The 27,536-nt window shown below is 36.4% G+C and overlaps 1 protein-coding gene across 4 annotated transcripts in view; it reads right to left on the bottom strand.

Annotated features, from left to right (window-relative positions):
- The window catches only part of LOC129750129 (uncharacterized), a 30,835-nt gene extending 6,464 nt beyond the window's left edge, over nucleotides 1-24,371 (bottom strand). For 2 of the 4 annotated variants that reach the window (XM_055745358.1, XM_055745357.1), the window contains exons 1-5: nucleotides 23,594-24,371; nucleotides 16,455-16,800; nucleotides 10,375-10,490; nucleotides 9,790-10,308; nucleotides 209-368 (exon numbers count right to left, since the gene is read on the bottom strand). In XM_055745358.1, the coding sequence (XP_055601333.1) occupies nucleotides 209-368; nucleotides 9,790-10,308; nucleotides 10,375-10,490; nucleotides 16,455-16,800; nucleotides 23,594-23,806 (1,354 nt within the window). In that variant the 5' untranslated portion in view covers nucleotides 23,807-24,371. Of the gene's footprint in view, nucleotides 1-208; nucleotides 986-9,789; nucleotides 10,309-10,374; nucleotides 10,491-16,454; nucleotides 16,801-23,593 lie in introns of those variants that run through there. The other 2 variants (XM_055745355.1, XM_055745359.1) reach the window with 2 other exon arrangements.
- Between the last annotated feature and the right edge of the window lie 3,165 nt (nucleotides 24,372-27,536).

Here is a 27,536-nt window from a genome sequence, read left to right as displayed (position 1 = left end):
ACGTTAAGTCCAGACGTAGTTGTGATGACTGTGTAAACGATTAAGTTCAATGCACTAAGGCACTTCAAACGTTTGCGATCTAGCGTGCACTAACGTATTAATCACAATTAGTAAATAGAATTTCCCGAACCACTTGGCTTAAACTGTGTCTAGCCATACCATTGAGAAGCCGTCACCCAATAACATAGATTAAAAAGTCTAAACTTGCCTCTTGGTTTACATTTGAGATGGAACTCGATGTACTGGCAAGGGCACTGAAACTGGCGACAATGGCGACCGGGCTCAACGGAAGTCACATCAATCAGCCCACGCATGGACTCGTTGCCCCACCTGGAGGCGTAGCGTAGCAGCAGCAGAAGTCCGCGTTCCTGTAACAAAGCAGGTGGAAAGCAAGACGCGTGATGGCCGAAACATTGGAATTAATCTTCATTTTAGTGTCTAAGCTTGGCTTAGCCAGGGGTCAATCTTAATTAGATGTCTAATTTTTTATTAAGTTTTGAAAAAACCTTCACCCGTTAGTATAAAGAATAGTGCTCGATAATTTTTTTTCCTAAAAGGCACGATTTGTACTACAGTATTTGTTAGTATAGGAATGTAAGTTCGCAGTGAGTCATATTCAGATCGCAAACTTTTTTTCAATACGATTTACAATATAAGTACTATATAATTGTTCGATTTGGCGCATTGAGAATGTTCGTACGGTCCTATTTTTTTTTTTAAATTACGAACAGACGACGACGGCTTAGAAGTGAAATCCTAATCTTTGAGCTTGTTGTCTCAGCGACGCACAGCATACTCGCGGGTCTTCCTTTGGTTTTTTGTGTTGCAGGACCTCTTCCGCGTACTGGCAGGGACAATAGGCCGTAGGCAAGTGGCGCGGTGCAGATACGATACCGTTTTCCTCGATCGTCCAATCCAAACGACGTCTCAGGTAATCCTTACCCCATCGTTGAAGATATCGCAGAAAGATTTCTTCTGCTCGACCCTAGAGTCATCGTTTATTCATACACATCAAATACAAAATGTAACAGAAACTATGTACACACACATTTTCTCAACTTGCTTCGCTACTGTTGATTTCTGCTTCAGTCGTTTATGGAATATTTACATTTGACCTTTGGAGGTATTTTCAACATTTTATAAAATCAAAACCTAAGCTGAAATCAAGTGCGCTCGCTTAAATTAACTATTAATACATATGGGAACGTTCGTGAAAAACATTAGGAAATCAATAGGAGCCTGTCAGCTGCTTATGCCAGAACCGTGATTCTCGCTCTTAAGCAGGGATGGAAAAAAATCTCTTCTAACGACTTTTGAGCAGGGAGCGACCAACCGTAGGACACATTCAAATCGCCCTAGCAAGCGATACTCTCTGCTCTGTTACTGTTATGTGGGGAGATCTCCGAGAGTGACGAGTTACCACAATCTTTAAAAAGCAAGATAAAAAGAAAGTCCTTGATGAGCGCACTCGCTATGCCTTCCAATATCGTACATACGGATTGTTGTGAGTGGTTGCAACAAAATGCGAATCTCTAAACGTACAGATCCTGACTTAGCACAGATCGCGATATGTACAACATGCGATCGGATCCCATCATAGCGTTAAGATTGTGATTTTTCGCAAGATTCAAAGAGTAGCTCTTGCTCGCAACAACATTTGTGTGTTGCTTGGTCGTTTGTTTGGAATAGTACGCAACGGCAATTAATTAGATAAGCCTTGGAATGTAATATAGTAAAAGATGAAAAACAATTCAAACGATGAGGGGGGGGGGGGGGGTGTGGTTGGCGGAAGGTTGTGGGTGGAAAACTGGGGGAAAACTGTTGCAAGAAGTAAAAAAAATCCACAAAAATGAAAGAAATTTCGAAAAAAAAATTGAAATAGTTTTAAAAAAAATTACATTCAGAATCTATTGACTTTATTGACTTTTTTGATATTATGTGTTGAAACGGTGTTCTAAATTTCAGCACTGTTTTTAGACTTCCTTTCTGTTTGATGCCCGATGGTTACCGACGAAATTGCAAGAATAAAATTGCATACAACTCGTTGCAAAAATCGAATTTTTCACCACACGGTAACCCTCGTTAGATAAATCCTCGACTCGTGCTGGAAAATCTACTTTTCGCAACTTGTAGCATAAATAAAAAAAGATATATCTATTTGAAAAAATCATTGAGATTTCAATTTCTGAACTACATATTTACGTTGGCTTAGGTGCAGAATGTTATTTCCATCATTCTGTTAAAAGATTTCAGAGGCATTTTTTTAATTAGTAAAATTTAGCTAAAAACAATGTTGAAAAGTGCTTCTTTTCAACACTGCTTTTTCCATATCTAATCATTAGTATTGACTGGTTATATGTTATACGCTCCAGGTTATTTTTAGTAATTGTAAAAAACTGTTGTTTGTAAACCTTTAAAACTGCAGTTTTTAATTTAACACTTCGATGCTTGATTTTTTTGTAAATGTATTAAATTCTGTTCCATTTAAATAATACATGGGAACTACATTATCAGTGTCTATGTGAAAAACCTGATAACCTGATTATATTTAGATAGAATTTTGCATCCTGAATCCAAATCATGTGTGGGATATTGATGAAATCAATCAATCATAACTTATGAAACAACAATCTTTAAAAAAAAACATGAAGTAAATTCAAACTAAGTAGTTGTACTTAATTTAAAATAGAATTTAAATTCTGCATAACTTTTTAATTTTCAGAACAAGTACAGAACCACGAATATTTTGATTTATGCCTTAAAATAAGCGTGGTTGAACATTCTTTCAACATTAACATATAAACCAAACTAAGAAAAATCATGCAAGAGTGACCCTTTCCAACTTTTTCTAAGAAGTCAAAACTACCCGCGTTCTTAGAGAAATTTTATAATTCAATTAAAACCTTTTATTTGAACTTCTTCGAATTATTCTATAGTTTTACCAAAAAGTCCAAATGAAATTTAAATAATTTTACTTGTTTTTTTTTTTTCAAGTGTTGAACTTTGAATTCCAGTTTCCAGATCTAGTAGAAAAAACTAATTGTCCATTCAGCGCTTTTTAATTATTCTTGACACTTCAAAGGAAGGAGAATTTGGTAGCGTTGGGTATCTCATTTAATCTATATAATAACATATCAGGTTTGAGCTGATTTTTGGGTTTTATCAGTTAAAGGTAATTTCGATTGAATATCGTTAAATAAACGGAGATATTTCCACAAAAAAGAGTTAGGAACCAATCAAGCAATTAAAATTGTGCCCTTATTTGTGTGAGGATTAAAAATCAATATGAAATATCTCAATTTAATTGTATAATTCATAATCTGACAAGATTTTGAATCTTTTATGCTAGAACAATGAATTAAAAATGCATATTCAAAAGAAATGAATAATAACTTAAAGGATTCTTCGAAATTGATGTGTTTGTATTTGAACAAAAAAAGTCTAATAAATTTTTTTATTTGATTATTTTGGTTTTTGCAGATCTAGATAATTAATTTTTTCGAACTTTTGTTTATCAATTTTGTAAGACGAGTTCTCATACTCGAATATCCACTTGCAATATGAACTTCTGGATGTCATTGGAATTAAATTGTTTAAATTGAATCAAAATTTAACCTTTTATTGAACATAAAACAGAATAAACGACTTTTTGGCAATTTCAGATTATTTATAAAAAAAAAATCTTATTTTTTATGTGGACATAGGTCCGTATTGGACCTTTCTTTAAAATCATATATCGGAGAATCTTGAAAATCACGAAGTCTTGGCGAATGCACTTAGAAAGAAAATCAGATACAGGCATGTAGACATGATTGTAGCCCAAAAATCACTTTAATGTTAACTTTCAATATTGAAAATTTTAAACATTTATTTGAATTTTAATTGATTTTAAATTTTGACGGACCAAAAATTTAAATCCTACATTAAAAGTAATATGTTTCAGAAGAAAAAGTGTCGTGGTCGTAGGAAATTCGAAATGAAAATTAAAAAGAACATGCCATACTGAAAATATCAAAGTCAAACAGTATTTTGCAAAATATTCACACATTCATATATTTGTAAAAAAAATCCATGTTCAGAATACAATGAACAATGTACGTCTCGGTGGTCGAGTGGTTAGCGTGGTAAGACGATCGCTGGTCCACTGATGGCATGGGTTCGATTCCCATCTCGGTACTGGATGTTAAATGTTAATCTTAAGTTGTCCACGTCATTTATTCAGTCTGTAAAGCCTAAATCGGCTAAGACGGTGTATGTCTTTTCAATATACAATTTAAGATTTTAATTTATATTCGCATTAACATTACAAAAGTAAGCAGCAGCTTTCATTTTCAAAAGTGTGCTTCTGATTGATTATGTTATAAGAAGATGCAAATTTATTAAATCAAAATTATTTTTAAATAATTTTAATTATTCCAAGAAAGTGTAGTAAAGTGCTAGTATACAATAAACAAAAAACACAATACATTTAACAAAAAAAAATATTTTCATAAGTATGTATTTTAATTGATAAGGGTTCCACGCCTCGAAAAACAATCTGTGAAGTTTGGCGGTAGATTTTTATAAATATGGGAGTTTCATGAAAATGGTTTATGGAATCAAAACAGACTTGACATTGAAAATAATAGCATAGTAAAAAGGTATATTTGAGGTATCAAATCAAGGTTTTAATAAAGAAAAACTAAAAATATCAAACACAAACTGCGTTTAGAAAAAAACGAATATGTTCTTCAAGCTTAGACGTTTAATATCACTTCGTATCACGGAATCATTAAATCATCCTAATTTAACTCAGAAAAATTTAATTGAGTTTTCAAACTGTTAACAGTTTACAACAAAATGAGCAAAACTTTATCTTTATGTTCATATGTAGCGAACTGGTGGTGATACCTGTTCAAAGATTTAATGAAATATCATTAAATATCAATTAAATGAACATTAAAAAAAAGAACACTTTCCCGGTGATTTGTGGAAACTTCCAGCTTCCTGGCAAAACTTTGAAATTCCAGAAATTTTCCGGATTTTCCTTATTCCCAATCACCTCATTTTAGCCAACTTGATTTTATTCCAGTTTTATCAGCTTCTGCTTGGAGCATTCAATACAAAAGTTAAAAAAAAATCATTGGCAAGTCTGTTGTCTCCTGAGCCGATGTCCGCGAGTTCGAGCCCAAGAGTAAACATCGAACACAGTTGTACCGGATAGTTTTTCAATAACAATCCGCCAACTGCAACGTTGATAAAGTCGCGAATGCCATAAAGACGGTAAAACGACTATAATCGAAACAAAAAAAAATCATATTAATACCAATTCAAACTAATTATTAATCTAAGCGCTATGGTGATCTAAAACAAAGTAATAAATTTTGAATCAATCAGTTAAAAACTCCCATGCCCGTGCGCTAAGCCAAAAAAATTCTTCAACATGTGCCGGCCGACAGTTGAACTTCCATCCACGTCGTCTGTTGTTGCTTCGTTTGCGCCATCCGATTCGGATCCGCATGGATCTGTGTATGTAAGACACTCACTCTCAGCGAGCCAAGCGTACGTTGCGATTGGTTAAAGTTCGCTAGCAAAAAGGGTAGCTCTTCTCCCCGAGCTACACACAGTCTCAAAATGTGTTTGTCGTTATTCAACCATCATCGTTTCAATAAAGATCTTCTATCGAGGGGATATGATTTTGCTCTCGGTTTGTACAGATCGCGACTTGTACACTTGACGACTAAACGTTTGTCGGATCAAAATCCTTTCGTTTCCATCCCTGCTCTTAAGTAACCGATTTTAAGTACAATGTTTAGGTTTTATAAAAGCATAATGCTTTTTTACGAACATCCTCACAATTTTCGAAAAGACGCAATGTATTATTCGATTTGGAATAAGTCTGAAAAATGTTCATTTCGTTGTTAAAGTTCACAGTTTTAAGTTTTTGTTTTGTACTGTAAACCCTATCTCTTAGTGTTTCCCGCTCGCAAGTGACTGTTGAGCTTACGAAGGAAAGAATGTATGATTCTAAGTGGCTAATGAAGATCAGATTATTTGGAGGGCTGAATCACCTGTGACGTGGTTTCATTTCGTTAACCCTCATCTGTCCCTGAAATTTTTACCCGTTACAGTCCCTGGAGTGTCAATTTGACACTCCTCACTAAAACCAATATATCTCTCTAGTTTCCCAACCGATTTTTACAAAATTTATAGTTTTGGAAACCTTGAATGAAACTCAAATATGTTTCTGTGAGTTTATTCAGCTACAACACTTCAGTTTTACGTTATTTAAGGTCTAAGAAAAAAAAATCGAAAAACATGCTAAAAAAGACTATATATCAGCTACGGAATGTTAAAAAAAAAAAATAGAAAGGGTCGATGCATTTTCATGGTGACTTGATATGGAATGACCTATATTCAAGAAGTGAAACAGTCCCGATTGCAACAAAAGTTCATTGTTGTTCCTTCCTATGATTCTTATTCTGAATAACTCAAGGACGTGATAGGTAAACGAATTTCAATGGTTGGAAGAGTTGAAGCAACATCAATTGTTGAAAATATGTGGAGTATCAATAACTTCACCGATAGTCGATAGACTGTTTTCCGAAGAAAAGTTTTAAGAATATCTAGAAATTGCTAATTAGATGTAAATTTTGAGTAGCTTTAACTTTAAGTCGTCAATTGGACCTATACTTGGTCTGTTGATTGAATAAACAAATAAACCTAGACTGAATGAAAGCTAATTCTTTTGAAGACCAGTAGGTATACAGGTATGTCCTTTCATTAGATGACCGAGAACATGAGCTATGTCCCATATTTCAAGCCTCCCAAAAATTGCATCTCATGGAGACCTTCAAGTCTGTCATTTTAAAAATAGTAAGATTACCTGAACCTATAACGGAAAATAGCTCATATCGAAAATGATGGTAATTCCTGAATAATCTATATATATAAAAATGAATTTCTGTCTGTCTGTCTGTTCCCTATAGACTCGGAAACTACTGAACCGATTTGCGTGAAACTTGGTAGGTGGGGGTATTGGAGGCAGGGGAAGGTTCCTATTATGGTTTGAGACCCCTTCCTTGGGAGGGCCTCCCAAGCAAAAGTCAATTTTTCGCATAAATCGAGAACGCATCAAGTAAATGGTATCAAATTTGGCATCGGGTGGTATTTGGGAACAAGGAATATTTCTATGAATATTAGGTACCCCTCCCTCCTCTCAATGGGGTGATAGGAAGGGGGGAGGGGGGCTACCTTACAATTTATTATACAACTCGAAAACTAATCAAGATATTGGAACCAAATTTGGCATGGGAAGGTATTTGGATACGAAAAATAATTCAATGGTTATTCGAGACCCCTCTCTCTTTCCAGTAGAAAGGGGGGGGGGGGGCTCTTTCATAATTTTTACATAACTCAAAAACTAATAAAGCTGGAACCAAATTTAGCATGGAAGGGTATTTGGAAACGAAAAATAATTCTATGATTGTTTGAGATCCCTCCCTCTTTCCAGTACGGAGATATTAAGGGGAGAGGGGCCTCTTTTATAATTTTTTACATAACTCAAAAACTGATTAAGCTAATGGAACCAAATTTGGCATGGGCGGGTATTTGGGAACGTGACATTTTCTAATGATTGTTTGAGACCCCTTCCTTCTTCCAGCGGGGAGTAGGGAAAGAGGAAGGGGAGTTTCATACAATTTTTACTGCATAACTCGAGAACTACAACCGCAAATGGAACCAAATTTGGCGTGGATCGATATTTAGGTACGAGAAATGCTTCTATGAATATTTGGTATCCCTCACTCCTTCAAAGAAGTGGATGAAAAGGAGGGGAGAAGTCTTCCTTTCAATTTTCAGTATAATTGGAGAGCTGATCGAGAAAACCATATTTGGCATGTGAGGGTATTTGGAGACGAGAAATGTTTTTATAATAAATTGAAGCCCCACCTTTTCTCAGTGGAAAGATAAAAAGGGGGAAAAAGGGGCTTCCATACAAATTTTTTGCATAACTTGAGAATTAATCGCGCAAATGATACCAAATTTGGCATCATAAAGTATTTGAATACGAAAAATATTTTAAGGAATATTAAGTTTTCACCCCTCTATTCAATGGGGAGAACGGAAGGGGGGATGGTACTCCCTTTCAAGTTTATGCATAACCCAATTAATTACAACGCAAATAAAACCAAATTTGGCATGGGATGATATTTTAATACTAGAAATTTTCCTATGTGAAACGATTCCTTTCTTGCAGTAGGAGGATAGAATTGGGAATATAGGAAGGGAAGAGGAATGCATTTAACTTTTTTTTTTACAGAATCCGAGAAATGGACAAAACTTAACATAAAAATTCATTTTGGTATGATTCTATGATTATCTGACACACCATCCTCCTTTCAGTGAGTAGGTACATAGGAGGAGGGAGGTGAGCCCAATACAATTTTGTTAGCATAAGTTCTCAATTTATGCTAACGAAGCCAACCAATGGAAACAAATATGGCATGGAAAGGTACTTGGTTACGAGATATGTTTCTACGATTGTTATAGACCCTTACGTTTCACAGTGTTGCGAGGGGAAGAAAGGAGGGGGCTCCTTATAAATTTGGTTGTAAAGCTCAAAAACTTGTCAACCAATGGAACTATATATGATATAAGAGGATTTTGGGGAACGAAAAAAATGGGTATGATTATTAAAGATCCCGTCCTCCATTCAGCAGGGGGTGAAAGGGAGGACAGGGGGCTCTCTTATCAGTTTTTAGACATATCAAGCAAAAACAACCAGATTTCATAAGTTAGATTGTTTTCGTAAGATTAATTTGAGACCCTCCTTTTTCAGGGCGAAGCTTAAAGAAACAGATTAAAATTATCATATTTTTAATACAAATTCACAGATCAAGATTCAGAAAATTTGTTTAAGTCATCTTTGTATTGCAATTCGAAACTCCAGCTGTAGTTCTCATTTTAAAGCGGTTGCTTATGAATTATAACCATAAAAATTTAAAAAGTTTCTGAAAATAACATTTGTTTTTGAAAGGTGTAGCAAAGCACACCGGGTCAGCTAGTTTAAAATATAATTTGAAAGAAAAGACTTATTTGAATATAATCTCTAACCTCTGTATGGGGTCTGTTGTATTAAAATTCCACACTAAATATACAATTTCTGTTACAGACTCGGCTGTAGCTTGAAGCTTAGTAACTTTTTACGAAGAACATTGAAACTTGGGCAGGCCTAAGGAGAGTCTAACTTCAAGACACACCCATGGACATAACGGTAAGATTGAGCTATTTTTTTAAACTCACTGTTTGTGTAACATTTTAAGCAATATTTTCTCAGCCAGGGAGGCTACACTTATTCCCTAAAGAATACATACTTTGCGAATTTTCTTCATTTATATACAAAATCATTAAACATATGAAACCATCGGTGTCAAAGGGGTATACTTGCATTAAAGGTTTTTTCGAGAAAACATGCCTCAAACTTTTCGTTATGACCATTTTCCATAAATTTTTCGGAAAGTTGAAGTTTTTGTTCGATCATAGAAGTATGAAGATAAAAATCTAAAAATCTGAAACTCTTGCCAGATAAAAATTAAGAAAAAGAGGATCTTGACATTATTAACTTAAAATTGATGATTTTTACACTTATATACCCCTTTGATTCCAAACGACTCATATATGGATGTAATGTGCGCATACACATACAATAGATGTCTTGCTTTTTGTAATTATCCTCTGCATTTGCGACTGAACGGAAAACTCAATCGAAAGTAACACAAATATAAAATTGAAATCATCAAAAGGGCTCACCTGCTTTCGGGATAACCGCGTCGTGTTTGCGCCTTGTATAACAATATCATTTGCGGCCACATCTAGTCGGGTTTCCCAGCCCGGTTCAATGGTGTTTCCATTCTGTTCGCAGCGTTCGATAAATTCGTTCAGATAGCTTATGCATTGCGAGGGCTCGAAGTACATGAAACAAAGATTGACCTTATGACAGGAAATATGCCCTCGATCGTCTAGAGCCAGGAGAATTTTGTGCCGTATAAGTTGCTTGTTCACTCGGGCCATGCAGCGTTCCAATCCGCGTGCCAAGCGCAGCTTGACCCACATGCACAGGAAAATGGCGACCGCATTCAAAAACAGCCAACCAACACCCAGCGAGAACAGTGTTATGCCATAGAGACCCGAGAACAGTAACCCCAGAAGTACGGAGAAGGCAAACAATATCCACACTATCAACACACGTTTGTAGCAGATGTTGTACATTGTGAAGCGATAATCGTTGACCAAGGTTTCCATTGCGTGAACGTATTCTTCCACCGTCAGCTGTAAACATACAGGAGCATGTAGTACGTAAGAACGAACAATTGCTACTTCCAAACACAAACTTACCGTTAGCCCCTGGGCCATAAGTTCTTCTGGTACCAGCTCAGGTCTAAAAACAGCAGGAGTAATCCAGGGCCATCGGGTATTGGTTGGCAACAAGGTGACGATGACATCTCCATTAGCTGAAATTGAGAAAAATCACGAATATCAAATATTGAGAATGGAAAACATTCGGAGTATTTTCGAGTTTATATGTAAAGGATGTCAAAGAAATTCCTAAGGGAGATTTCCTAGAAGCATCGGGAAACAACTTGACCGAGTTTCACAATTTTTGGCCGTTGCTCATAAATCCAATGTCTCGTATTTGGTCCTCAATGTGTTAGGCTTAGCACATTTATTTGTCCTTGGTGGTGGAACTCTATAAGCATTTTATAGGAGGAATTCTAATAGCCTATTCATTAGAGTGCCTCAAATGACTAGACATTTGAAAAAGTTATGCGCTGCAGACTTAAATTGATCCTAGGCCTAGTACAAGGTCTCATGCCAATTTTGGGCCAGATCGGATCACGGGAAGGGGTCGCTCAACGAGCCTAAAGTTTCTATGAGATTTTGAGACATTTTGTTCTGATAGACCAGACCAGACCAGACAGCTGATGCGTACTCGAGAATGGAACGAACTATGCAGCAATAAAGACTTTTGAGGCAATACACGTCTTTGAAGTCTTTAGCCATGCGAAACAGGAATCCAAGGTTTCTAGCAGCTTTGTCAACAACATAGTTCGTGTGAGTCTTGAACTCCAGCCGTTGATCGAGGATGACTCCTAGATCGTTGATGTGTTCTACTCGGGTGATGGTTTCGCTTCCAAGTATGTACTCCGCACGAAGAGTGTGCCGCTTACGGGAAAATGATATAACCGAGCATTTGCTGCGGTTCAACGGCAGGCAGTTAATGTCGCACCAGTGAGCAAACACGGAAAATTGCAGCTGTAAAAAGTCGATATCATCTTGGTTGTTTATGGCGTGAAAAAGTTTCAGGTCATCAGCATAAGCAAGTTTTGTGCCTTCAAGGAGCGAGAGTGCGTCATTGAAGTAGATTACGAAAATTATCGGTCCTAAATGGCTTCCTTGGGGTACTCCTGAGAGGGCAGGGAATTGCCTGGAAAAGGATTCACCAGTTCGAACGGATAATTTCCGTCCCGTTAGATAACTCCGGAACCAATCCAGTAGAGATCCACAGAATCCTAAGCGTCCGAGCGTTGCGATTGCAATATCATGGTTCACCTTGTCGAACGCAGCTGAGAGATCAGTGTAAATGGCGTCAGTTTGGGTCTTCCTGGCGAAGCAGTCTTGAATGAAAGATGTGAAGCTCAGTAAGTTGGTAGTTGTGGATCGTTGAGGCATGAATCCATGCTGGTCGTTGGAAATGTGAGGCTTGCAAAACGAGAAAACAGGATCCATAACGACCAGTTCAAAGAGTTTGGATATCGCGCATAGAGCTGATATCCCACGGTAGTTGCTAACATCTCTCTTGTCCCCTTTTTTATGGAGAGGAAACATATGAGCTTCCTTCCACAGTGAGGGAAAAATTGCGTTATCCAGCGATGATTGATAAATATATTTGATGGGAGTCAGCAAAAGTGGCATAAAACGCTTCAAAAAAGTTGCTGGTATACCGTCCGGGCCCGTAGAGATTGAATTTTTCAACTTTGCTGTCGCTTTCAAGATGGCTGCATCTTCAATAAGGAATCCATTCAAAGATGAACCTAGAGGTAAAATATTCCGGACAGCTCTGGCTAGTTGCTCTGAAGAAATGCCTTCGGTGGTAAAAACGCTTGAGAATTTCCCGGCGAAGAGCTCACAAATTTGGAGTCGGAAGCAGCTGTGTTGTTGTCCAGAAACATGTGGGACGGGAGCCCTGTTTCTTTCCGCTGATTTTTTACGTACTTCCAAAATTTTTTCGGACTGGTCTTGAAGTTTCGCTGGAGTCGATTAAGATAATTCTGGTAGCAGCGCTTACTGGTCTTTTTATAAGTCGAGTTCAGTTTGCGGTATTCATTCTGAGCGTAGAGGACTTGTGCTTGTTATAGCTACGGAGAGCACGTTTTTTAGCTGTCTTCAGTTGCCGCAGTTCTTTAGTGACCTACGGAGCCCGCAGATAAGCATCTACGCTACGTTTCGGCACATGGCTATCGATGGTGTAATTGAGGATATTCGTAAATGTCTGTGTAAATTCTGTAAGAAAGACAACGGGTCCTCAGCTTTACAATTCTAGGGAACCTGGTTTATTCTGAACTAGCTGACCCGGTGTGCATTACTAACAGAAGTTAAATAAAAAATGAGAATTTTTTCAATCACATATAAAAAAATTGTTATTTGTTTTTCATCGTTTTCAGTATTTTTTATTAATAACATAATGCATTTTCTTCAAAAAAATGTTGAGTAAGAGCCGTGGTTTGATGTTCGACGCAACTTTGTCGCGATGCTCTGTACGTTGTACGGCACTTACGTCCATTTTCCGGATACAATTCCGGATTTTTGTAGTCAGTTGCTTCGTGTCCTTGGCCCTCCAATTGTTTTTATACACTAGGGGACTGAGTGAGCCAAAGAAATCATCTATTGGCGGCACCAGGGCAAGTTTGTTGGGTTACGATCTTTCGGCACGAACGGTATCTTTTTCTCCTCAAGGCGTCTTCTTGGCGTCTTTTTTTGGTCATCCATCGACACTGTGATTTAACCGTCTCAATCTGCTCCTCCGTGCAATCCGGCGACCTCGTCTTCTTCCTGCAGACGATTCCTTCCATCTTGAGGGTACGATGGATCAATACGTGAGAGCAGCCATATTTCCGACCGGCGTCACGCAGGCTGGTTGCGTCCTTGTTGTCAAACAGCTTCTTTAACGATGTTTTCCTCTGCTTCGTCATTATCGTCACCGGACGACCACTTCCGACCTTCCGCTCTACGTTCAGGGAACCCAGGATACGATATACCGTACTGACAGGTACATTTTCTTCCTTAAAATGTGCCACCGTGAACTTTTTTCCTTGCTGGAAATGCGTTTCGTAGAACCGTACAATGCGTTCGCGGAGCACGTGCTGTTTCGACGCCATCTTTGCTTTGACTAAATTCAAACTAGCAAAACCAAACATGCCTACTTTTTCTAGGGAGCCCAAAGAGCAAAATTTTACGCTCTTTATTTGAATTACTGAAAGGTATTGAAAATATTCTCATTTTTTATTTAACACCCGTTATACACCTTCCAAAAATTAATCAGGGTTGCTAGCGAACCGAAAATACCGGGAAAAAAACTTAGGAGTTTCATTGCTTCGCCGGGAAACCGGGAATTATCGAAAATTTCAACACAAAGCCCGGAAAATTCTCATGGATTGGAAGTTTTTTCACAAATTTCAAAAATATTTCCAATTAAATTTTCAATGCAAGAGATTTTTTCGGTCGTGATGTGAGAATAACAAAATAATCTTGTGACATTTTTCTGTGAAGGTTTTCAAATGCTTCAAGTTAAGCCTTGTCTCATTCACGATTTTTCATTTGTTAATAAATCTTCAGCTTATATGGCTAATGCATTTCTTATCAAGGCATATCGACTACATAATCCTTAATAATTTGTACAAAGTCAACCTTTAAATTCTTTTCTGCGATTTAAAAATACGTAGAATTATTCATCCCTTTAAAAAAGAAAATTAAATTCCGCTCAAATTGATAGTACATATTTATGAACTTTGCTCAGCTTGGAATTTTTATGCAAAAAGAATGAAAAAAAAATGTTCAAATCCAAGAGGTTTTCAAGAAACGTCCAAGGTATTTAGATAAAATGCTATATGGCGTTACAAAATTTTTAATATATTAGAATTTATAAAATTTTATGAAAACTTTTTTTCTTAATTCAATATAATTTAAGTATAGTAAAACATGAAATCGAACAATAGTATTGGCTATTGAGAAACACAATTGCAACTGAATAGTGAAAAGTTGGGGCTGGATTGCATTAAGACTGAATAAAAAAAGCAAAAAATCGTTCAAACGCCAAATTTCTCTTATCAATCTACCAAATGGTACAAAGGTTCAAATTTTACTTTCTTATTTATGGAGTGATTTTTAACAAAACTTTTTTTATGCTGAAAAGCACTAGTTTAGCATTTTACAATTATTTTATAAGGTTTTGTTTTGTTCTGGCACTTTCTTTAGGGGTCATGCGTGTTAATTTGTTTAAATTTCGTTGAAGTTTTTGAAGCTGATAAATAATAATTGTTTGATTAGATATTGGTTGTTCTTAAAATATCCAAAATAACAGAATTAGATTTTTGGTAGTTTCCATGGACCGAACAACAATATTATATAGTTCAAAATTTATATTTACGACAGAGTTGGCGTTAGATAATCTAGCTAGTGTATTCGATTTCGACGTTTATTTTTCAATCTGCTGCAATTAACTCAGAGACTAAAATTTAGCACCTTAACAACTATATATATATGGCAGCGCAAATGGGACGAGGATGAGTTGGGTCGGTGGCTCCACTCGATTATCGCAAAGGTAAACCTCAAACCTTGGTTTAATAGATTGGACCTGAGTCGAAATTTTATTCGTATATTTTCCCGTCTTATGTCCAATCATTATTTCTAAGACGTTGTACTCTTTCGTGTTGATATTGCCGGCAGCAATTTGTGTAGTTGCGGTCAAGGTTACCACGACATCGAGCATATTGTTTGGTCGTGTGAGGTCCATCTTGTTTCCAGAACGGTTTTCAACGATTCCCTTCGGGCCCGAGGAAAACCACCTAACGTTCCAGTGAGAGACGTGCTAGCTGTGCTAGATTTGGACTACATGACCGAAATCTACATCTTTCTAAAAGCTATCGATCTCCGTCTATAACCCTATTTCATTAAAAAACGGAGTTACATGACTCGCTACACGAAACTAATAATCAATCGTAAAGTTTTAACGATTACAAATCTTTTCGAAAATTGTTGACTTTTTTCCGAATAGTGAAAACGATACAAAAACGATCCAGCCAATCCCAGTCTTCCTGCCCTAGGTGAAAAGATCCTTTAAACTTTAAACAGTCATCTGAAGTCGGATGAAATCGGATTCGATAGGAAATCTGCCATGTTATAAATTTTGAAATGATTTAGCTAATTTATTTTCCTCTCGTGCGGGCTTCAAGTGAAAAAATTGTCGTCTTGTTCTCTCTGCGACCAGGAGTGCAACCAAATGGCTCATAATCAGATGGGGATTAATTAAGGTTGCCAGAATTTTTTCAGCACGTATCAGGGCCGGACAATCCGGGCAATTTTCATTAAAAACCTGGCAAAATCCTTCATTTCTAAATTGACGACCAAAACTCCGGGCAATATCCGGGCAATTTTTTCAAAACCCAGAAATAACTTAACAAAATCAAGATAAAAAAAAAGAAAAAAAGACTTTTTTCATCAAAATTTATGAACAGATTTTAAATTGTATTTCAGGCTTCGAAAAATCCTTTCATGATTATTTTTGCAAAATCTGCTCTGAGAATTTTGTTTTAGTGGCTAAATTAAAAAAATTACAACACAATTTATTTGTTTTTTTTTTTTTTGTTTGATTTGCCAAATAAAGTTGAAAAATCCAGGCAAAGTCCGGGCATTTTTCAATGAAATCCAGGAAACCGGGCCGGACTGTTCTCAAATTGTGTATCAAATATCCGGGCAAACCCGGATAAAATGAGAGCAATGAGAGAACTAGAAAATATTGTCGCTGGAAACGATTCGAAGACTTTTAAAGCAAAATCTTGAGCTCTCTTGCATTCTTTCGATAGGTACAAATAAGTTGTCGGATAACGCTTAATTGGTGTAATTTTCATTGTTTTAATAAGAAGTTAAATGTATATTGCCTTCACTTTGTTTGGTAAAAGCTGTTTATGTAACATACGTATAAGTTATATCAAAATAGCTGGGTTATTTAAGGTCTCTTAAGCAACCTTCATGTTCTGTATTGAGTACTTTTGAAGAACTCAAGAGATAGCAATTCCCTTTGAATTCTATGTTCAGCGAATTTGGTAGCACGCGTTCAAGTAAATATGGAATCTCGTGCGATGATCATGAACTTACAAGATTATTTGTGTGGAGTTGCTCTGATAAATTAGCATACTCACCAAATCCTTCCCGCACGCGCCCCGTCGAAAGCTCAATGGTTCTCATGGATTGAATCGGTTGCACTACGTTAACGGCGTGCTTCGGGATATCAATAACGGCCGGTTGTGATGTCTTACTGATAGTGTTCGTAGAGGTGCTGATACTGGTGCTGTTTGGCAACTGGGTCGACGGTTGGCTGGTGCTAGGCTGCACGCTCATCTGTTTCGGTGTGCTCGGTGATCGGGAATCTACATGCACGTGAACGGATTCTGTCGGCAATACCGCCGGGGCGATCTCGTGATTGTTGGTCGAAGAAGTCGGAACGATTTTGGTAACTGGTGGAGGAAGTGGTGAAGGTACAGATTCCTGAAACGATTAAGATTATATTGAGTCTTGGCTTCCCTTTTTGTATCCTCATAAGATCCGATAGGATTACATGTATTAAAAATAGTCTCTGAAATTTAACGTTTCTGCAATTAAACTAAGACTCATAAAAAATCATGCTTTACCCATTACAGGAATAAAGTTTCATGAAAATTTTCTCTAAATTATCTATGATGCCCTAACTCATACAAAGTAAAAAGGAGATAAAAAAAATAATTTTAAAGTTCAAAACTTCAATCAATCCTTTTATATGTATGTATATTCAAATCTTATAGAAAGAATTTAGAAATAGTATCTATCAAACTACAATGCATAACTTTTACTTCAATCTGGCTGGCGCTCAGAGTTTAATTCAAGGAAAACTGAAGAAATACAAAACAATTTAGGCGCGATATTGCATCATCGTTTCCCCAGGTAACAATAGTCACGGTCAATTCCCACAGCAAAATTGAATTATTTTGTGTGAAGTAAGTTTAATAGTGTCACTGTTTTTGCTTCTCATTATTCATTGATAGTGGCTATAACCTTTAACGCAGTCGAGAAGACGATTCCAGAAACGCTCTCCTGCCTGAAACTATCAACATTTCACATCGCATTCATGTACCATGTGCAACGAGTCGTAGCAATAAGCATTGTAAACGTATGTTGGGTATCGATACATACCTAATAGGTACGTATAAAATTCAGTAGCCTCGCGGTGTCGCATCTTTGGCGCGGAAGAATTCACTTGGCCATCTCTCGGTTGATTCATTCAACAAAATCAAATGGAGCGGAAAAATGAAATGTAACACGTGACTGCGACAACTTGACACCTTCTTCTAGCATGGTCTCGCGTACCGACAAACTCGAGAATATTTGCATAAATGGCACAATGTGCATCTTCGTGATTGTCTTGTTCGATGAATTTCTACCTTTTTAAGTATGAGGACTTACTGAAACAATATTTTTATGATTGTTTTTCATCGCGATCTAGTTGGCGGAGATGCATCGAATTGGACATGCATTGGAAGCTTGATTCAATTGTTCCTGATATTAACTGACGGTCTAGAACTTGTTAAGCTTCTAGAACCTTATTTTTATTTTGCTGAAAATTCACAGAAGTTTAGTTTTATGACAACTAACAACTTTTGTTCTACGAAAAACTTTATAAATGAGGAAAATTATTTGGCATTTTTTTTTTCAAAAATCGCATAAGCACAGGGGCTATGGAACTTGACTTTCAGTACTGTTTTGGTTGTAGTTTTCACACACTCCAATAATTTTTTCCTTAATTTAGAAACATATTAAGACTAACTCATAGCTATATTTTTCTATATTTTTTGTTAAAATTGTTTCACAAATAACAGAGATATTGCAACTTGTATGAACAGAGAACATTGTGCATATTTTTCGGATTGTTGTCGTTGATTCCCAAACTCGTCTTTAGGCGGGGTTTATATTTAATCTCTCCTACCTAACTTAGGATTTTTTCCAAAAAATCAATCCAAAATGATGGTGACTCTGAGACCTTACTGCCAATCATTTTTTTAAGACACTTCTGTTGCCACCAGTTTGATGATGTTTTAAAAAATAGATCCATTTCTTGTTGTCTCATATTTTTAAGTTTTTCTTATTTATAATATTTGACAACTGCTAGCCAAACAGTTTTCATTAGTATGGATTGTTAGATTATCATATTTTGAAAAATTCTGCGTAAAAAGTAAGTAAAATTGTGGTTTGCATTGGTTTCATCCGATTTAAATGGACCAAGGCGAGGTTGTGCACTAGAAGGTTAACATTGGTCGTTCTTCGTCAAAGCCAGCTTCGATCAACCAGAAGCACCACGTGGTTGGACTATAGACGAATATTGGACCGTTACACGAAAAATTTACCAACTGCTTCCTAGGATTTTCATTTAATTGGCTAAAAACATTAAACAATCCAAATTTTTACTTTAAACCAGCAAACATGATTGATTTGCTGACTTTTCCAGCATTTGTTGTGTTGAAAATTTATTTATTTTCTTAGATCATGGTGAAAAAAACTTTATAAACAAAATGCCTTAATTAAACCATTTATAAATTATAAAATAAAACAAAAAAAAAGATTATTGTTTTTTTTTTTTAGGTTTATTTATGACACTTTACCAGAAAAAAAAGATTATTGTGAATCAACGATGAATGCCCGATTTTGGTGTAGACTCTATTTAGATAATGAATAAAATGAATTATGCTAAACAAAGGCGTTAAAAAAATCTTATTGGGAAATATAAATGATAAAAAAGTATAAAACTAGCCAGTGAACAAACATAACATATGCAGGTTTCTCGAAAAGCCTTTTTAAAAACTGCAGATTTTCCAGCAATTTTCACGTGAGCTTTCATTACGTCGTATGAAACATCTTAAGAATTCACAGAAAACTGCTGCAAATGTTATCAAAACAACTTTGAAATTTGTATTTGACATATAGAATATGTTGTCCAGGCTACGAATATTCTAAATGGAAAGAAGTTGCGACTAGTTTATGTTAGTATTTGCATTTTTTCGTAATAAAACTGTTTGTTTACATTTTGTTTCATACGACGTAATGAAAGCTCACGCGAGAATTGAGTTTGCTTATTTTTCAGGAATCCAAACTTGAATGTCAGCGCGACAAAATTTAACAAAAGTTTGCTTATTCCCGGCAGTTCTATTTTCGGTATGTCGTATGTTTTCTCATTCATTGTACTTTTTACGACTATTGCGTACTTTGTCTGTATTTTCAAGTTCAAGTTTTCATCTGAACTTTGAATCTTTGCATCTGAATTCCGCACTACAAATTTTGAATTGAATTTTCAATCTGAATTTGAATTCTGAATATAATTTAATAACGAATTTAAATTCTGAATCCGGTTTCTGAATATGGCGGGTCTTCGATTCAAGATTGAAAATGAGTCGATTGGAGTTTCTAAATAAGTCAAAAAATTAGCAAACAAGGAAAGCAGATATGTAAACAATGATTTATTTGTGAAACAAGCTTTCAAATCATAATTAAACAGTGAAATGAAAACATTTTTATCAAAACTGAATCGAAAATCTGGAAACTGACCTTAAACGTCAATTCTAAATCTTGAAAATCCTGAGGATTTTCACCAAAGAGAGGCGATGGAAGCGCTGCCGAAATTGGGTGATGGTTTTGAATTAGTGCAAGTGGGATGGGATACAGTTAAAATTTTGCCCAACTTTTGACAGATCTTACAGGTGTTTCTTAAGGAAAGAAAGAATATCTTTTTGGTTCTATCGCCCATTGAATGATTTTTAAGTTTTTGATAAATTTGGGATTCATCAACAGAAATTGGAGGAGTAGGCGTGTGATAACGATCAACACGCGTTGTTTTTTTCGTTAACAATTTTTTTTATGAAGTTTAGTTTTGTGAAATCTAAAATAATTTTAATGTTTTTCGGAAAAGATTAAGTTGAAAATATTGGAAATGTGCGGGAATAGTTATTTTGAGTGGATTGCCCGGTTGGATCAAACACGGAAGCTGTTCGTGGGGTGCCTTTCACCGTTCTCCCAGGTTGGCATTCCGTTTGCTCCATGTTTAATATGCGAAATTAAATGCAAATTTGCAATAACATAATTTGGAAAACGGGAATGTGAGTGAAAAACATTTAAAGCGCTTTGGCATAACTTACAAAATGTTTTGAAAAGGGTGAAACATGCCTTGCCACAAGCTCTGTAGTGAATATTTGAATTTGAGCAAAATAGTTAGTCCTAGCTTCGTCTGGACATCAAATTCTACGCAATTAAAGTATTGTTAGGTATTTAAATATTTATATGGGGATTGGAAGCTGTGCTTGAAAAAAATGGAAGAATTTATGGGATCCATGCGTACTTGAGCGTACCATATATTTGTAATTTAATGCTAAGTGAATTTTTCGATACCAAACATGGCGTTCTGTTAAAAAAGAGGGAATTCCTACTACCAGGAAAACTGGATGGTAATTCTGTGATTGATGTGATCTTTTTTTAAATTGACAAACCGACGTATTGCGGTGATGCTGGCTACTATAAGAAATTGTGGTGTAGAAGTGTCCGTTTTTTTGCAGATAATTATTACTAGCCGTAGATTTTAACATGTTTCTTTATGTTCTATATGTTCAAATTGTATGATATTCTGAATCATAAACATTCTTATCAGTATTGCATTGCATTTACTATTCCCATTCAAATTTTGAATACAATTACATTTTATTCTTCTAATCCGCTGACAACGTTTTTTCGTCAAATGAATTAAGAGCTATGCAAAGCAAATTAAAGAATGTGTTGTCAAAAACTAAATATAATAAGTTCAATGTTTGGGCTGTTTTGTTTCAATACATTTTAGTGTTTTAAATATTTACATTTTTTTAATGAGCACCGCAAGGTAAAACGTACAAGAATATGCATATATTTTAAAATCATCAAAACCCTTCGAATTTTTAACAGATCTTAAAAGGTATTGTTTTTCTCTCACACTTTCTTAATTCTTTCATATTTGCAAGAGCGAGTAAAGGCGCTATATCCTTGGTAAAGTCTGCTTCATTTAATATTGGAACAAATTCTTTTGCTCATTGTGGCGCTCCTAGTGGACGGATTTGGAAACTTTTTTCCACCCACGTGTCGGGAAATTCATTACCTTTCACCATGTATTTATGTCATAACACCAAACGATAGCATTTTGTAAACAACCGCCATGGAAGCCGAACGGAGAGATCAAATTGTGCACAGTTTTCCTGAAAATCCATTGTTGTCGGCATCGAAGCTAGCTAAACAGCTTAAAATGCCCAGAAATACTGTATGGCGTGTTATCAAGCAGTACAAGGAAACATTGACGACGGCTCGGAAGCCGCATTCGAAGCGTCGGAGTGGAACTGTCGACCGGAAACTGCGTGGGAAAGTCATCAAGGCCGTCAAGAGGAATCCCAATCTTTCAGACCGCGATTTGGCCAATAAGTTCCAGGCCGCTCACAGTACGGTGCGACGAATTCGTCTCCGGGAAGGAATAAGGTCATTCCGAGCCAGCAAACAGCCAAATCGGACGCTGAAGCAAAACAATGTGGCCAGAATCCGGGCTCGAAAGCTGTACGACCAAGTGCTGACCAAGTTCGACGGATGTATTCTGATGGACGATGAGACCTACGTGAAGGCGGACTTTGGGCAAATCCCAGGTCAAAAATTTTATTTGGCGACGGCTCGGGGAGATGTATCTGTAAAATTTAAGTTCTTGTTTGCGGATAAATTCGCCCGCAAGTGCATGATTTGGCAGGGGATATGCAGTTGTGGACAGAAAACCAAAGTCTTTCTCACTGACAAGACAATGACATCAGAAGTCTACAAAAAAGAGTGCCTACAGAAACGGATTCTGCCGTTTATTCGTGCCCACGACCGTCCAGTAATGTTTTGGCCGGACCTCGCAAGCTGCCATTACAGCAAAACGGTTATGGAATGGTACGCAACGAACGGGGTCAGCGTAATACCGAAGGACCTCAACCCCCCAAACTGCCCCCAGAGAAATACTGGGCAATCACGAAGCGGAGGCTTAAGGCAAAGGGAAAACTTGTTAGGAACATGACTCAAATGAAGAACTGGAATCAAATCGCCAAAACGGTGGACGAAAAGGGTGTGCGCCGCCTAATGTGCCGTATTACGGGAAAAGTACGAGAATTTCTTCGAAACAGCAATGAATATTTTTTTTAATTTTTTTTTATGAAAGAGTAAAGAAAATGCTACATTTGTATGAAAAACAAATTATGAAATCGTTAATAAATGACTGAACTACACGCAATTGTTTGTGTTTCAATATTAAATGAAGCAGACTTTAGATAACCAGAAATGATTATACACAGAAATCGCAGTTCAACGAAAAAAGATATATCTTAGAATTTTCTTTTCATTTCATCAGGGCTTCAAAACGCTTTGATATCTAGGTTTTGTGATTTCTATGTACAAAATAAATCATTTCCAGCCAGTGAAGTCTCATCGATAGGCGAAGTTACTTCACATTACGCATGGTTTCTTTACCAAGGAGCATTTTTCTTAGCATGCTTCCAACGATACAACGATTAGTGATTAATGTTTAAATAGTGAATTTGGGAAGTCGATCGGCGAATGCCTTCAGGCAAATTATCAAAACTTAACATCTGCCCTGTTTAGAAAATATGTATGACGATTTAATGAAACCTGTGTAGAAATGTAGAAGATCCTTAAAAGGTGTAGGTAGGTACGTTTTATGTTACTCAATGGAATCCATCCCAACAACAATGTTACATTTTTATAAACTATATTCGGTGCGCTTTGTGCAATAAATAAATTCATCACGGGATTTTCTTCCTTTGGGATGGTTCATTCCAAAAACAAATTGATACCCTTTTGAAACTAAGTTCAACAATCCTAACACGTTGTTAATAACTCAATTCATATACATATCAGAACTTAGAAAAAATCCAACTAAATAATTCGACCTGTCGCACGAATGTTCTCTACTATTCAGTTGTGTAAACACCAGAAACTTTGTGTAAAGAAAAACATTAGCGGTTGATGAGTTCTACGCCCCACACGATATGTCTGTGATATTCTGTGATCAAGAAATGCAGTAAACAACCACGATCTACTAAACAGAGTAACGAATAACAAGATTCTAAACCTATGACTAAGCGCTTGATAAAGTGCAGTTTCTTGCGTAGCGCCGCTTAATTACACATCATCTGATGCGCATTCCAGGGCAAGCATGTATATATTATCGAATGCAGACTCGTGTATGAAATATGCACGTTACCTTTCTGCCGCCATCATCGTCGTCGAATTTGACCCAATTGGTCGTTTTAGGTGTGTCCGCATCCGATCCGCCCAGGTTGTTCGTCACAGACAGCGAGGTTTCGTGAAACTTTTGGGACGCGCTACTGCCCTTGGAATCATTGTTTTGGAGCTGATCGCCATTGGCCACTGCACTGCGGTCCGTTTCATCCGTTCCTCTGGCCGAACTCATCATAATATTTTCATCTATGCCAGCAAATGGGGAGAACTTTCCCAACTTTGGATACCTGCCTGATCAATGATCTTCACTCAAGTAACATTCCACGCCCCGAACCGAACACGATTGTCTCGTTTATTATATCTACTATAATGTCAAGGCTATTTGCGTATTTTTTCCACCCAAAATCAGCACACCTGAGACGAGATTGTGGTGAAAGAATAGCTTTTGAATACTAATTGGATTTAATTTGTATACGTGGAGCAGTTGTTCAGTTGCACGTAGCACAGGTTTGCTATCCCCGACACTTGCTTGCGGAATGATGTCTCTTACAAAATAGTGTAGCATAAAACTCATCACACGGCCAACGGGCAGGGTTTCTCCATACAGATAATATAGCTACCCATATCTATACATTTAGGTAACCGGACTGGGCTGGGATGGGAGAACGAATTTATGAATCAAATTACCACCACACACACGTAAGCTTGAGGCGAACCGGAAAGTCGAGGGAACCTCATCGAGCCACATTCCCGATCTGACTTCGTTATATTTTAGCCGCTGCCAGCCAGACTCAGACAGACAGGTAGCTGCTTGCCATGTGAATGCGATCTGATGATGAGTTTTTGGGTTGCTCATCATTTTCTGGTAGATTTAAACGCTCTCTCCACTTCAGGTGATTCCCAAGATTGTTCATCATTGAGGGACCCTTGCAATGAATTCGAAATGATTAATAGCAGCTAAAGCATATAATTTTAAGAAGACTGCTGATTTCAATTAGGTACCGTAAACTGGGAGAACTTAGATCACTTTTTTTTAAAATCAAGTTTTAAACTTAAAAAAAAAACTTTCTTCTGGTTAGAAGTTAGAAGTATGAAGCGTTTCATTGATTACAGAATATTCCAACGCAACTAATATCAAGAACTGAATGTAAAAACAAGATCTCATCTAGGGGGTTTCCTCATCACTATAGTTTTTATGTCAAACGGGGTATCATGCAACAGCTGGGTTAGATGCAACATTTGTATACCACAGCACTGATATAATTTTAAATTTTATATAACGTAATCGAATTATCTTTTAATGAATACAAAATGATGATGACATAATTTTTCAAATCTTTAGCTAGTATTTTAAAGTTTTTCATTTTCATTCAAAATTTAAAAAATCCATCATTAAATGTACAAATTTTAACATTTTTCGATGCCTTAAAAAACTTTACCCTGACGGATTGGCTTGATGATATCACCTACAAACTTTTTTCTGATTTAATCGTCCTATTCCAACACTGTGTTGTAAAAATATTTTTTCGAACAATCACCAATTTTTTTTAAATAAATATTTTTATAATTCAGTTAGCTTTCTGGGGTAAGATGCAACAAAAGGCAAATCAAAGAAACACCATGTAAATCTCGTTTCCATATACTCGAATATGATTGTTTTGCATCACGAATTTGTCAACATTGAAATTTCATGCATCCAAACATTTATTTTTATGATTTCAGCTAGTAGAATTTTTTGTAGTATTTTTTACCCCTAAATTTATGCAATATCCTTATGTTAAGATAGATTAAGATTGTTAATAGATGTTATAGATGTTAAGATAGATTTCAACAGAACCAGAAATTACTGCAATTGGTGTTTTTATGCGTAATGGCTTTTATGGCATCAAAAATTTAACAAAAACTATCCAATTACATACGTTTTCATTAGATTTTTCATTAAAATCAAAGTTTGTTGCAAGTTACCCAACAACAGTGAAAATCGCATGTTTTTTTTAAATTAAAATAACTGAAGAATCCAACAATTTTTATGAATACGTCAGTTCGATGTCCCACTAACCTTTAAACTGTTGATGCATAAAGGGTATGATTATCTGTGGACGTTAGTTTTTTAGAAACCATTGTAGTTGAAAAGTGTTGCATGTTTACCAAGGGGATGAATAACACGAGAGTGTTAAAATCCCAGAAAAACAAAAAAAAAAAAAAAGCATGTTGCCCCAGTTGACGGTATTTCAACATCTTCAATATAATTATTTTGGTGCTATTTAGGTTTTTGATATATCAATACTAAATTTTTTTTTTTTTTTGTTTCGATTATAGTCGAACTAAATTTTTCAATTTGTAATATAATCGAAACAAAAAAAAAAAAAAATTTAGTATTGATATATCAAAAACCAATAAATTTTTCAATTTGTAATTCAAAAACACTTATTTCAGAAAATATCATAATAATGCTGCATGACTTTAAGGGTATAAATTACAAAAAAATCCTCGTTATTTTGAGCTACAGAACAGATGAATGTTTATCCTCACGCAGTTTCCTAGGCTCTCCGGCTATTTTTGTTTTCTTTCTTTTTTTTTCAAATTTCCCTTTCGATAGAGTTTCTAGTCATTTTTTCTATACAAGTTTACTCTTGAAAAAAAAATTTTTTTCTGACATCTAAAATATATCTATTTAAAAAAGCGCCATAAAAATAACACAAAAACACGCAAAGAAATTTAGTGCATTGAATCAAAAGCGTTCTTTGAATCTAAAGGGTGTCCACGATGAAATTGCAACACACACAATTGATTCGCAAAATTCGAGTTTTCATCCGATTGCCACCAAATTTTCAGGGATTGAGAATAACTATTAAACTTCATTTTAAAATTTTACTCGTATTTTATTTACAGTCCATATGCAAATGCCCGCACCTTGGCCTTAATCCCGGCCATAAAATTCTGCACAACCTGTGAATCAACCGTTTTTTGCATGTAAACTAGAGTGCCCCAAATGACCCGACTTTTAAAAAAGTTATGCGCTGCAAGCTAAAATTGATCCTAGACCTAGTACAATATCTCATGCCAAATTTGGGCCAGATCGGATCACGGGAAGGGGTCGAACAACGAGTCTGAAGTTTTTATGGGTAGATTTTGAGACATTTTGTTCGAGAGAAACATGAAAAACCAGTTTTTCATCGATATTGGCGATCGAGTCGATATTGGCAAAACAATATCAACAGCCAGGTCAAGGTCTTTCAGTTGCTTCATTGTCGAAGGATTCTACGGCAATCCACGGTTTGGTCTATAGTCAATCTATCCAGTCAAGATCTCATCCATTACAATGAGAAAAAGCAGCGGTGATAAAATACATCCTTGTGTCACTCCAGCAGTTACCGGAATTGGATCGGACAAGACACCGTCGTGCAAAACCTTGCACGAAAATGCCTCGTACTGTGCTTCGATAAGACGAACTAGTTTCTCTGGGACTCCTCGTCGTCTTAGAGCAGCCCAGCTGTTTTCGAGGTTCAGTCGGTCAAATGCTTTCTAGAAATCAACGAACACCAGCAGAAGAGGGTACCGGAATTCGTTGATTTTTTGCAGTGTTATTCGTAGCGTTGTGATGTGGTTCACTCATGATCGTCCGGATCGGAATCCAGCTTGTTGCCGTCGGAGGGTAGTGTCAATTTTCTTCTGGATCCTGTTCAGGATCACTTTGCAGAGTACTTTGAGGTTTGTACAGATCAAAGTTACACGCCAGTTACCGCACTCTGTCAGGTTTCCTTGCTTCGGGACCTTTACGAGGATACCCTGCATCCAATCGGCCGGAAATGTTGCAGTATCCCAGAAAAAATGTCAGCGAAAAGACGGTGCAGCATTTGTGCTGAAAGGGCAGGGTCAGCTTTGAGCATTCCAGCAGGAATGCAATCAACCTCAAGCGCTTTGTCAGATTTCATGTCTTTGATTGCTGCTTTTATTATAGCCAG

Source organism: Uranotaenia lowii, chromosome 2, assembly GCF_029784155.1.
Source record: "Uranotaenia lowii strain MFRU-FL chromosome 2, ASM2978415v1, whole genome shotgun sequence".
NCBI classification, from domain to species: Eukaryota; Metazoa; Arthropoda; class Insecta; order Diptera; family Culicidae; genus Uranotaenia; species Uranotaenia lowii.
This window is presented reverse-complemented; position numbering and strand designations above follow the sequence as displayed.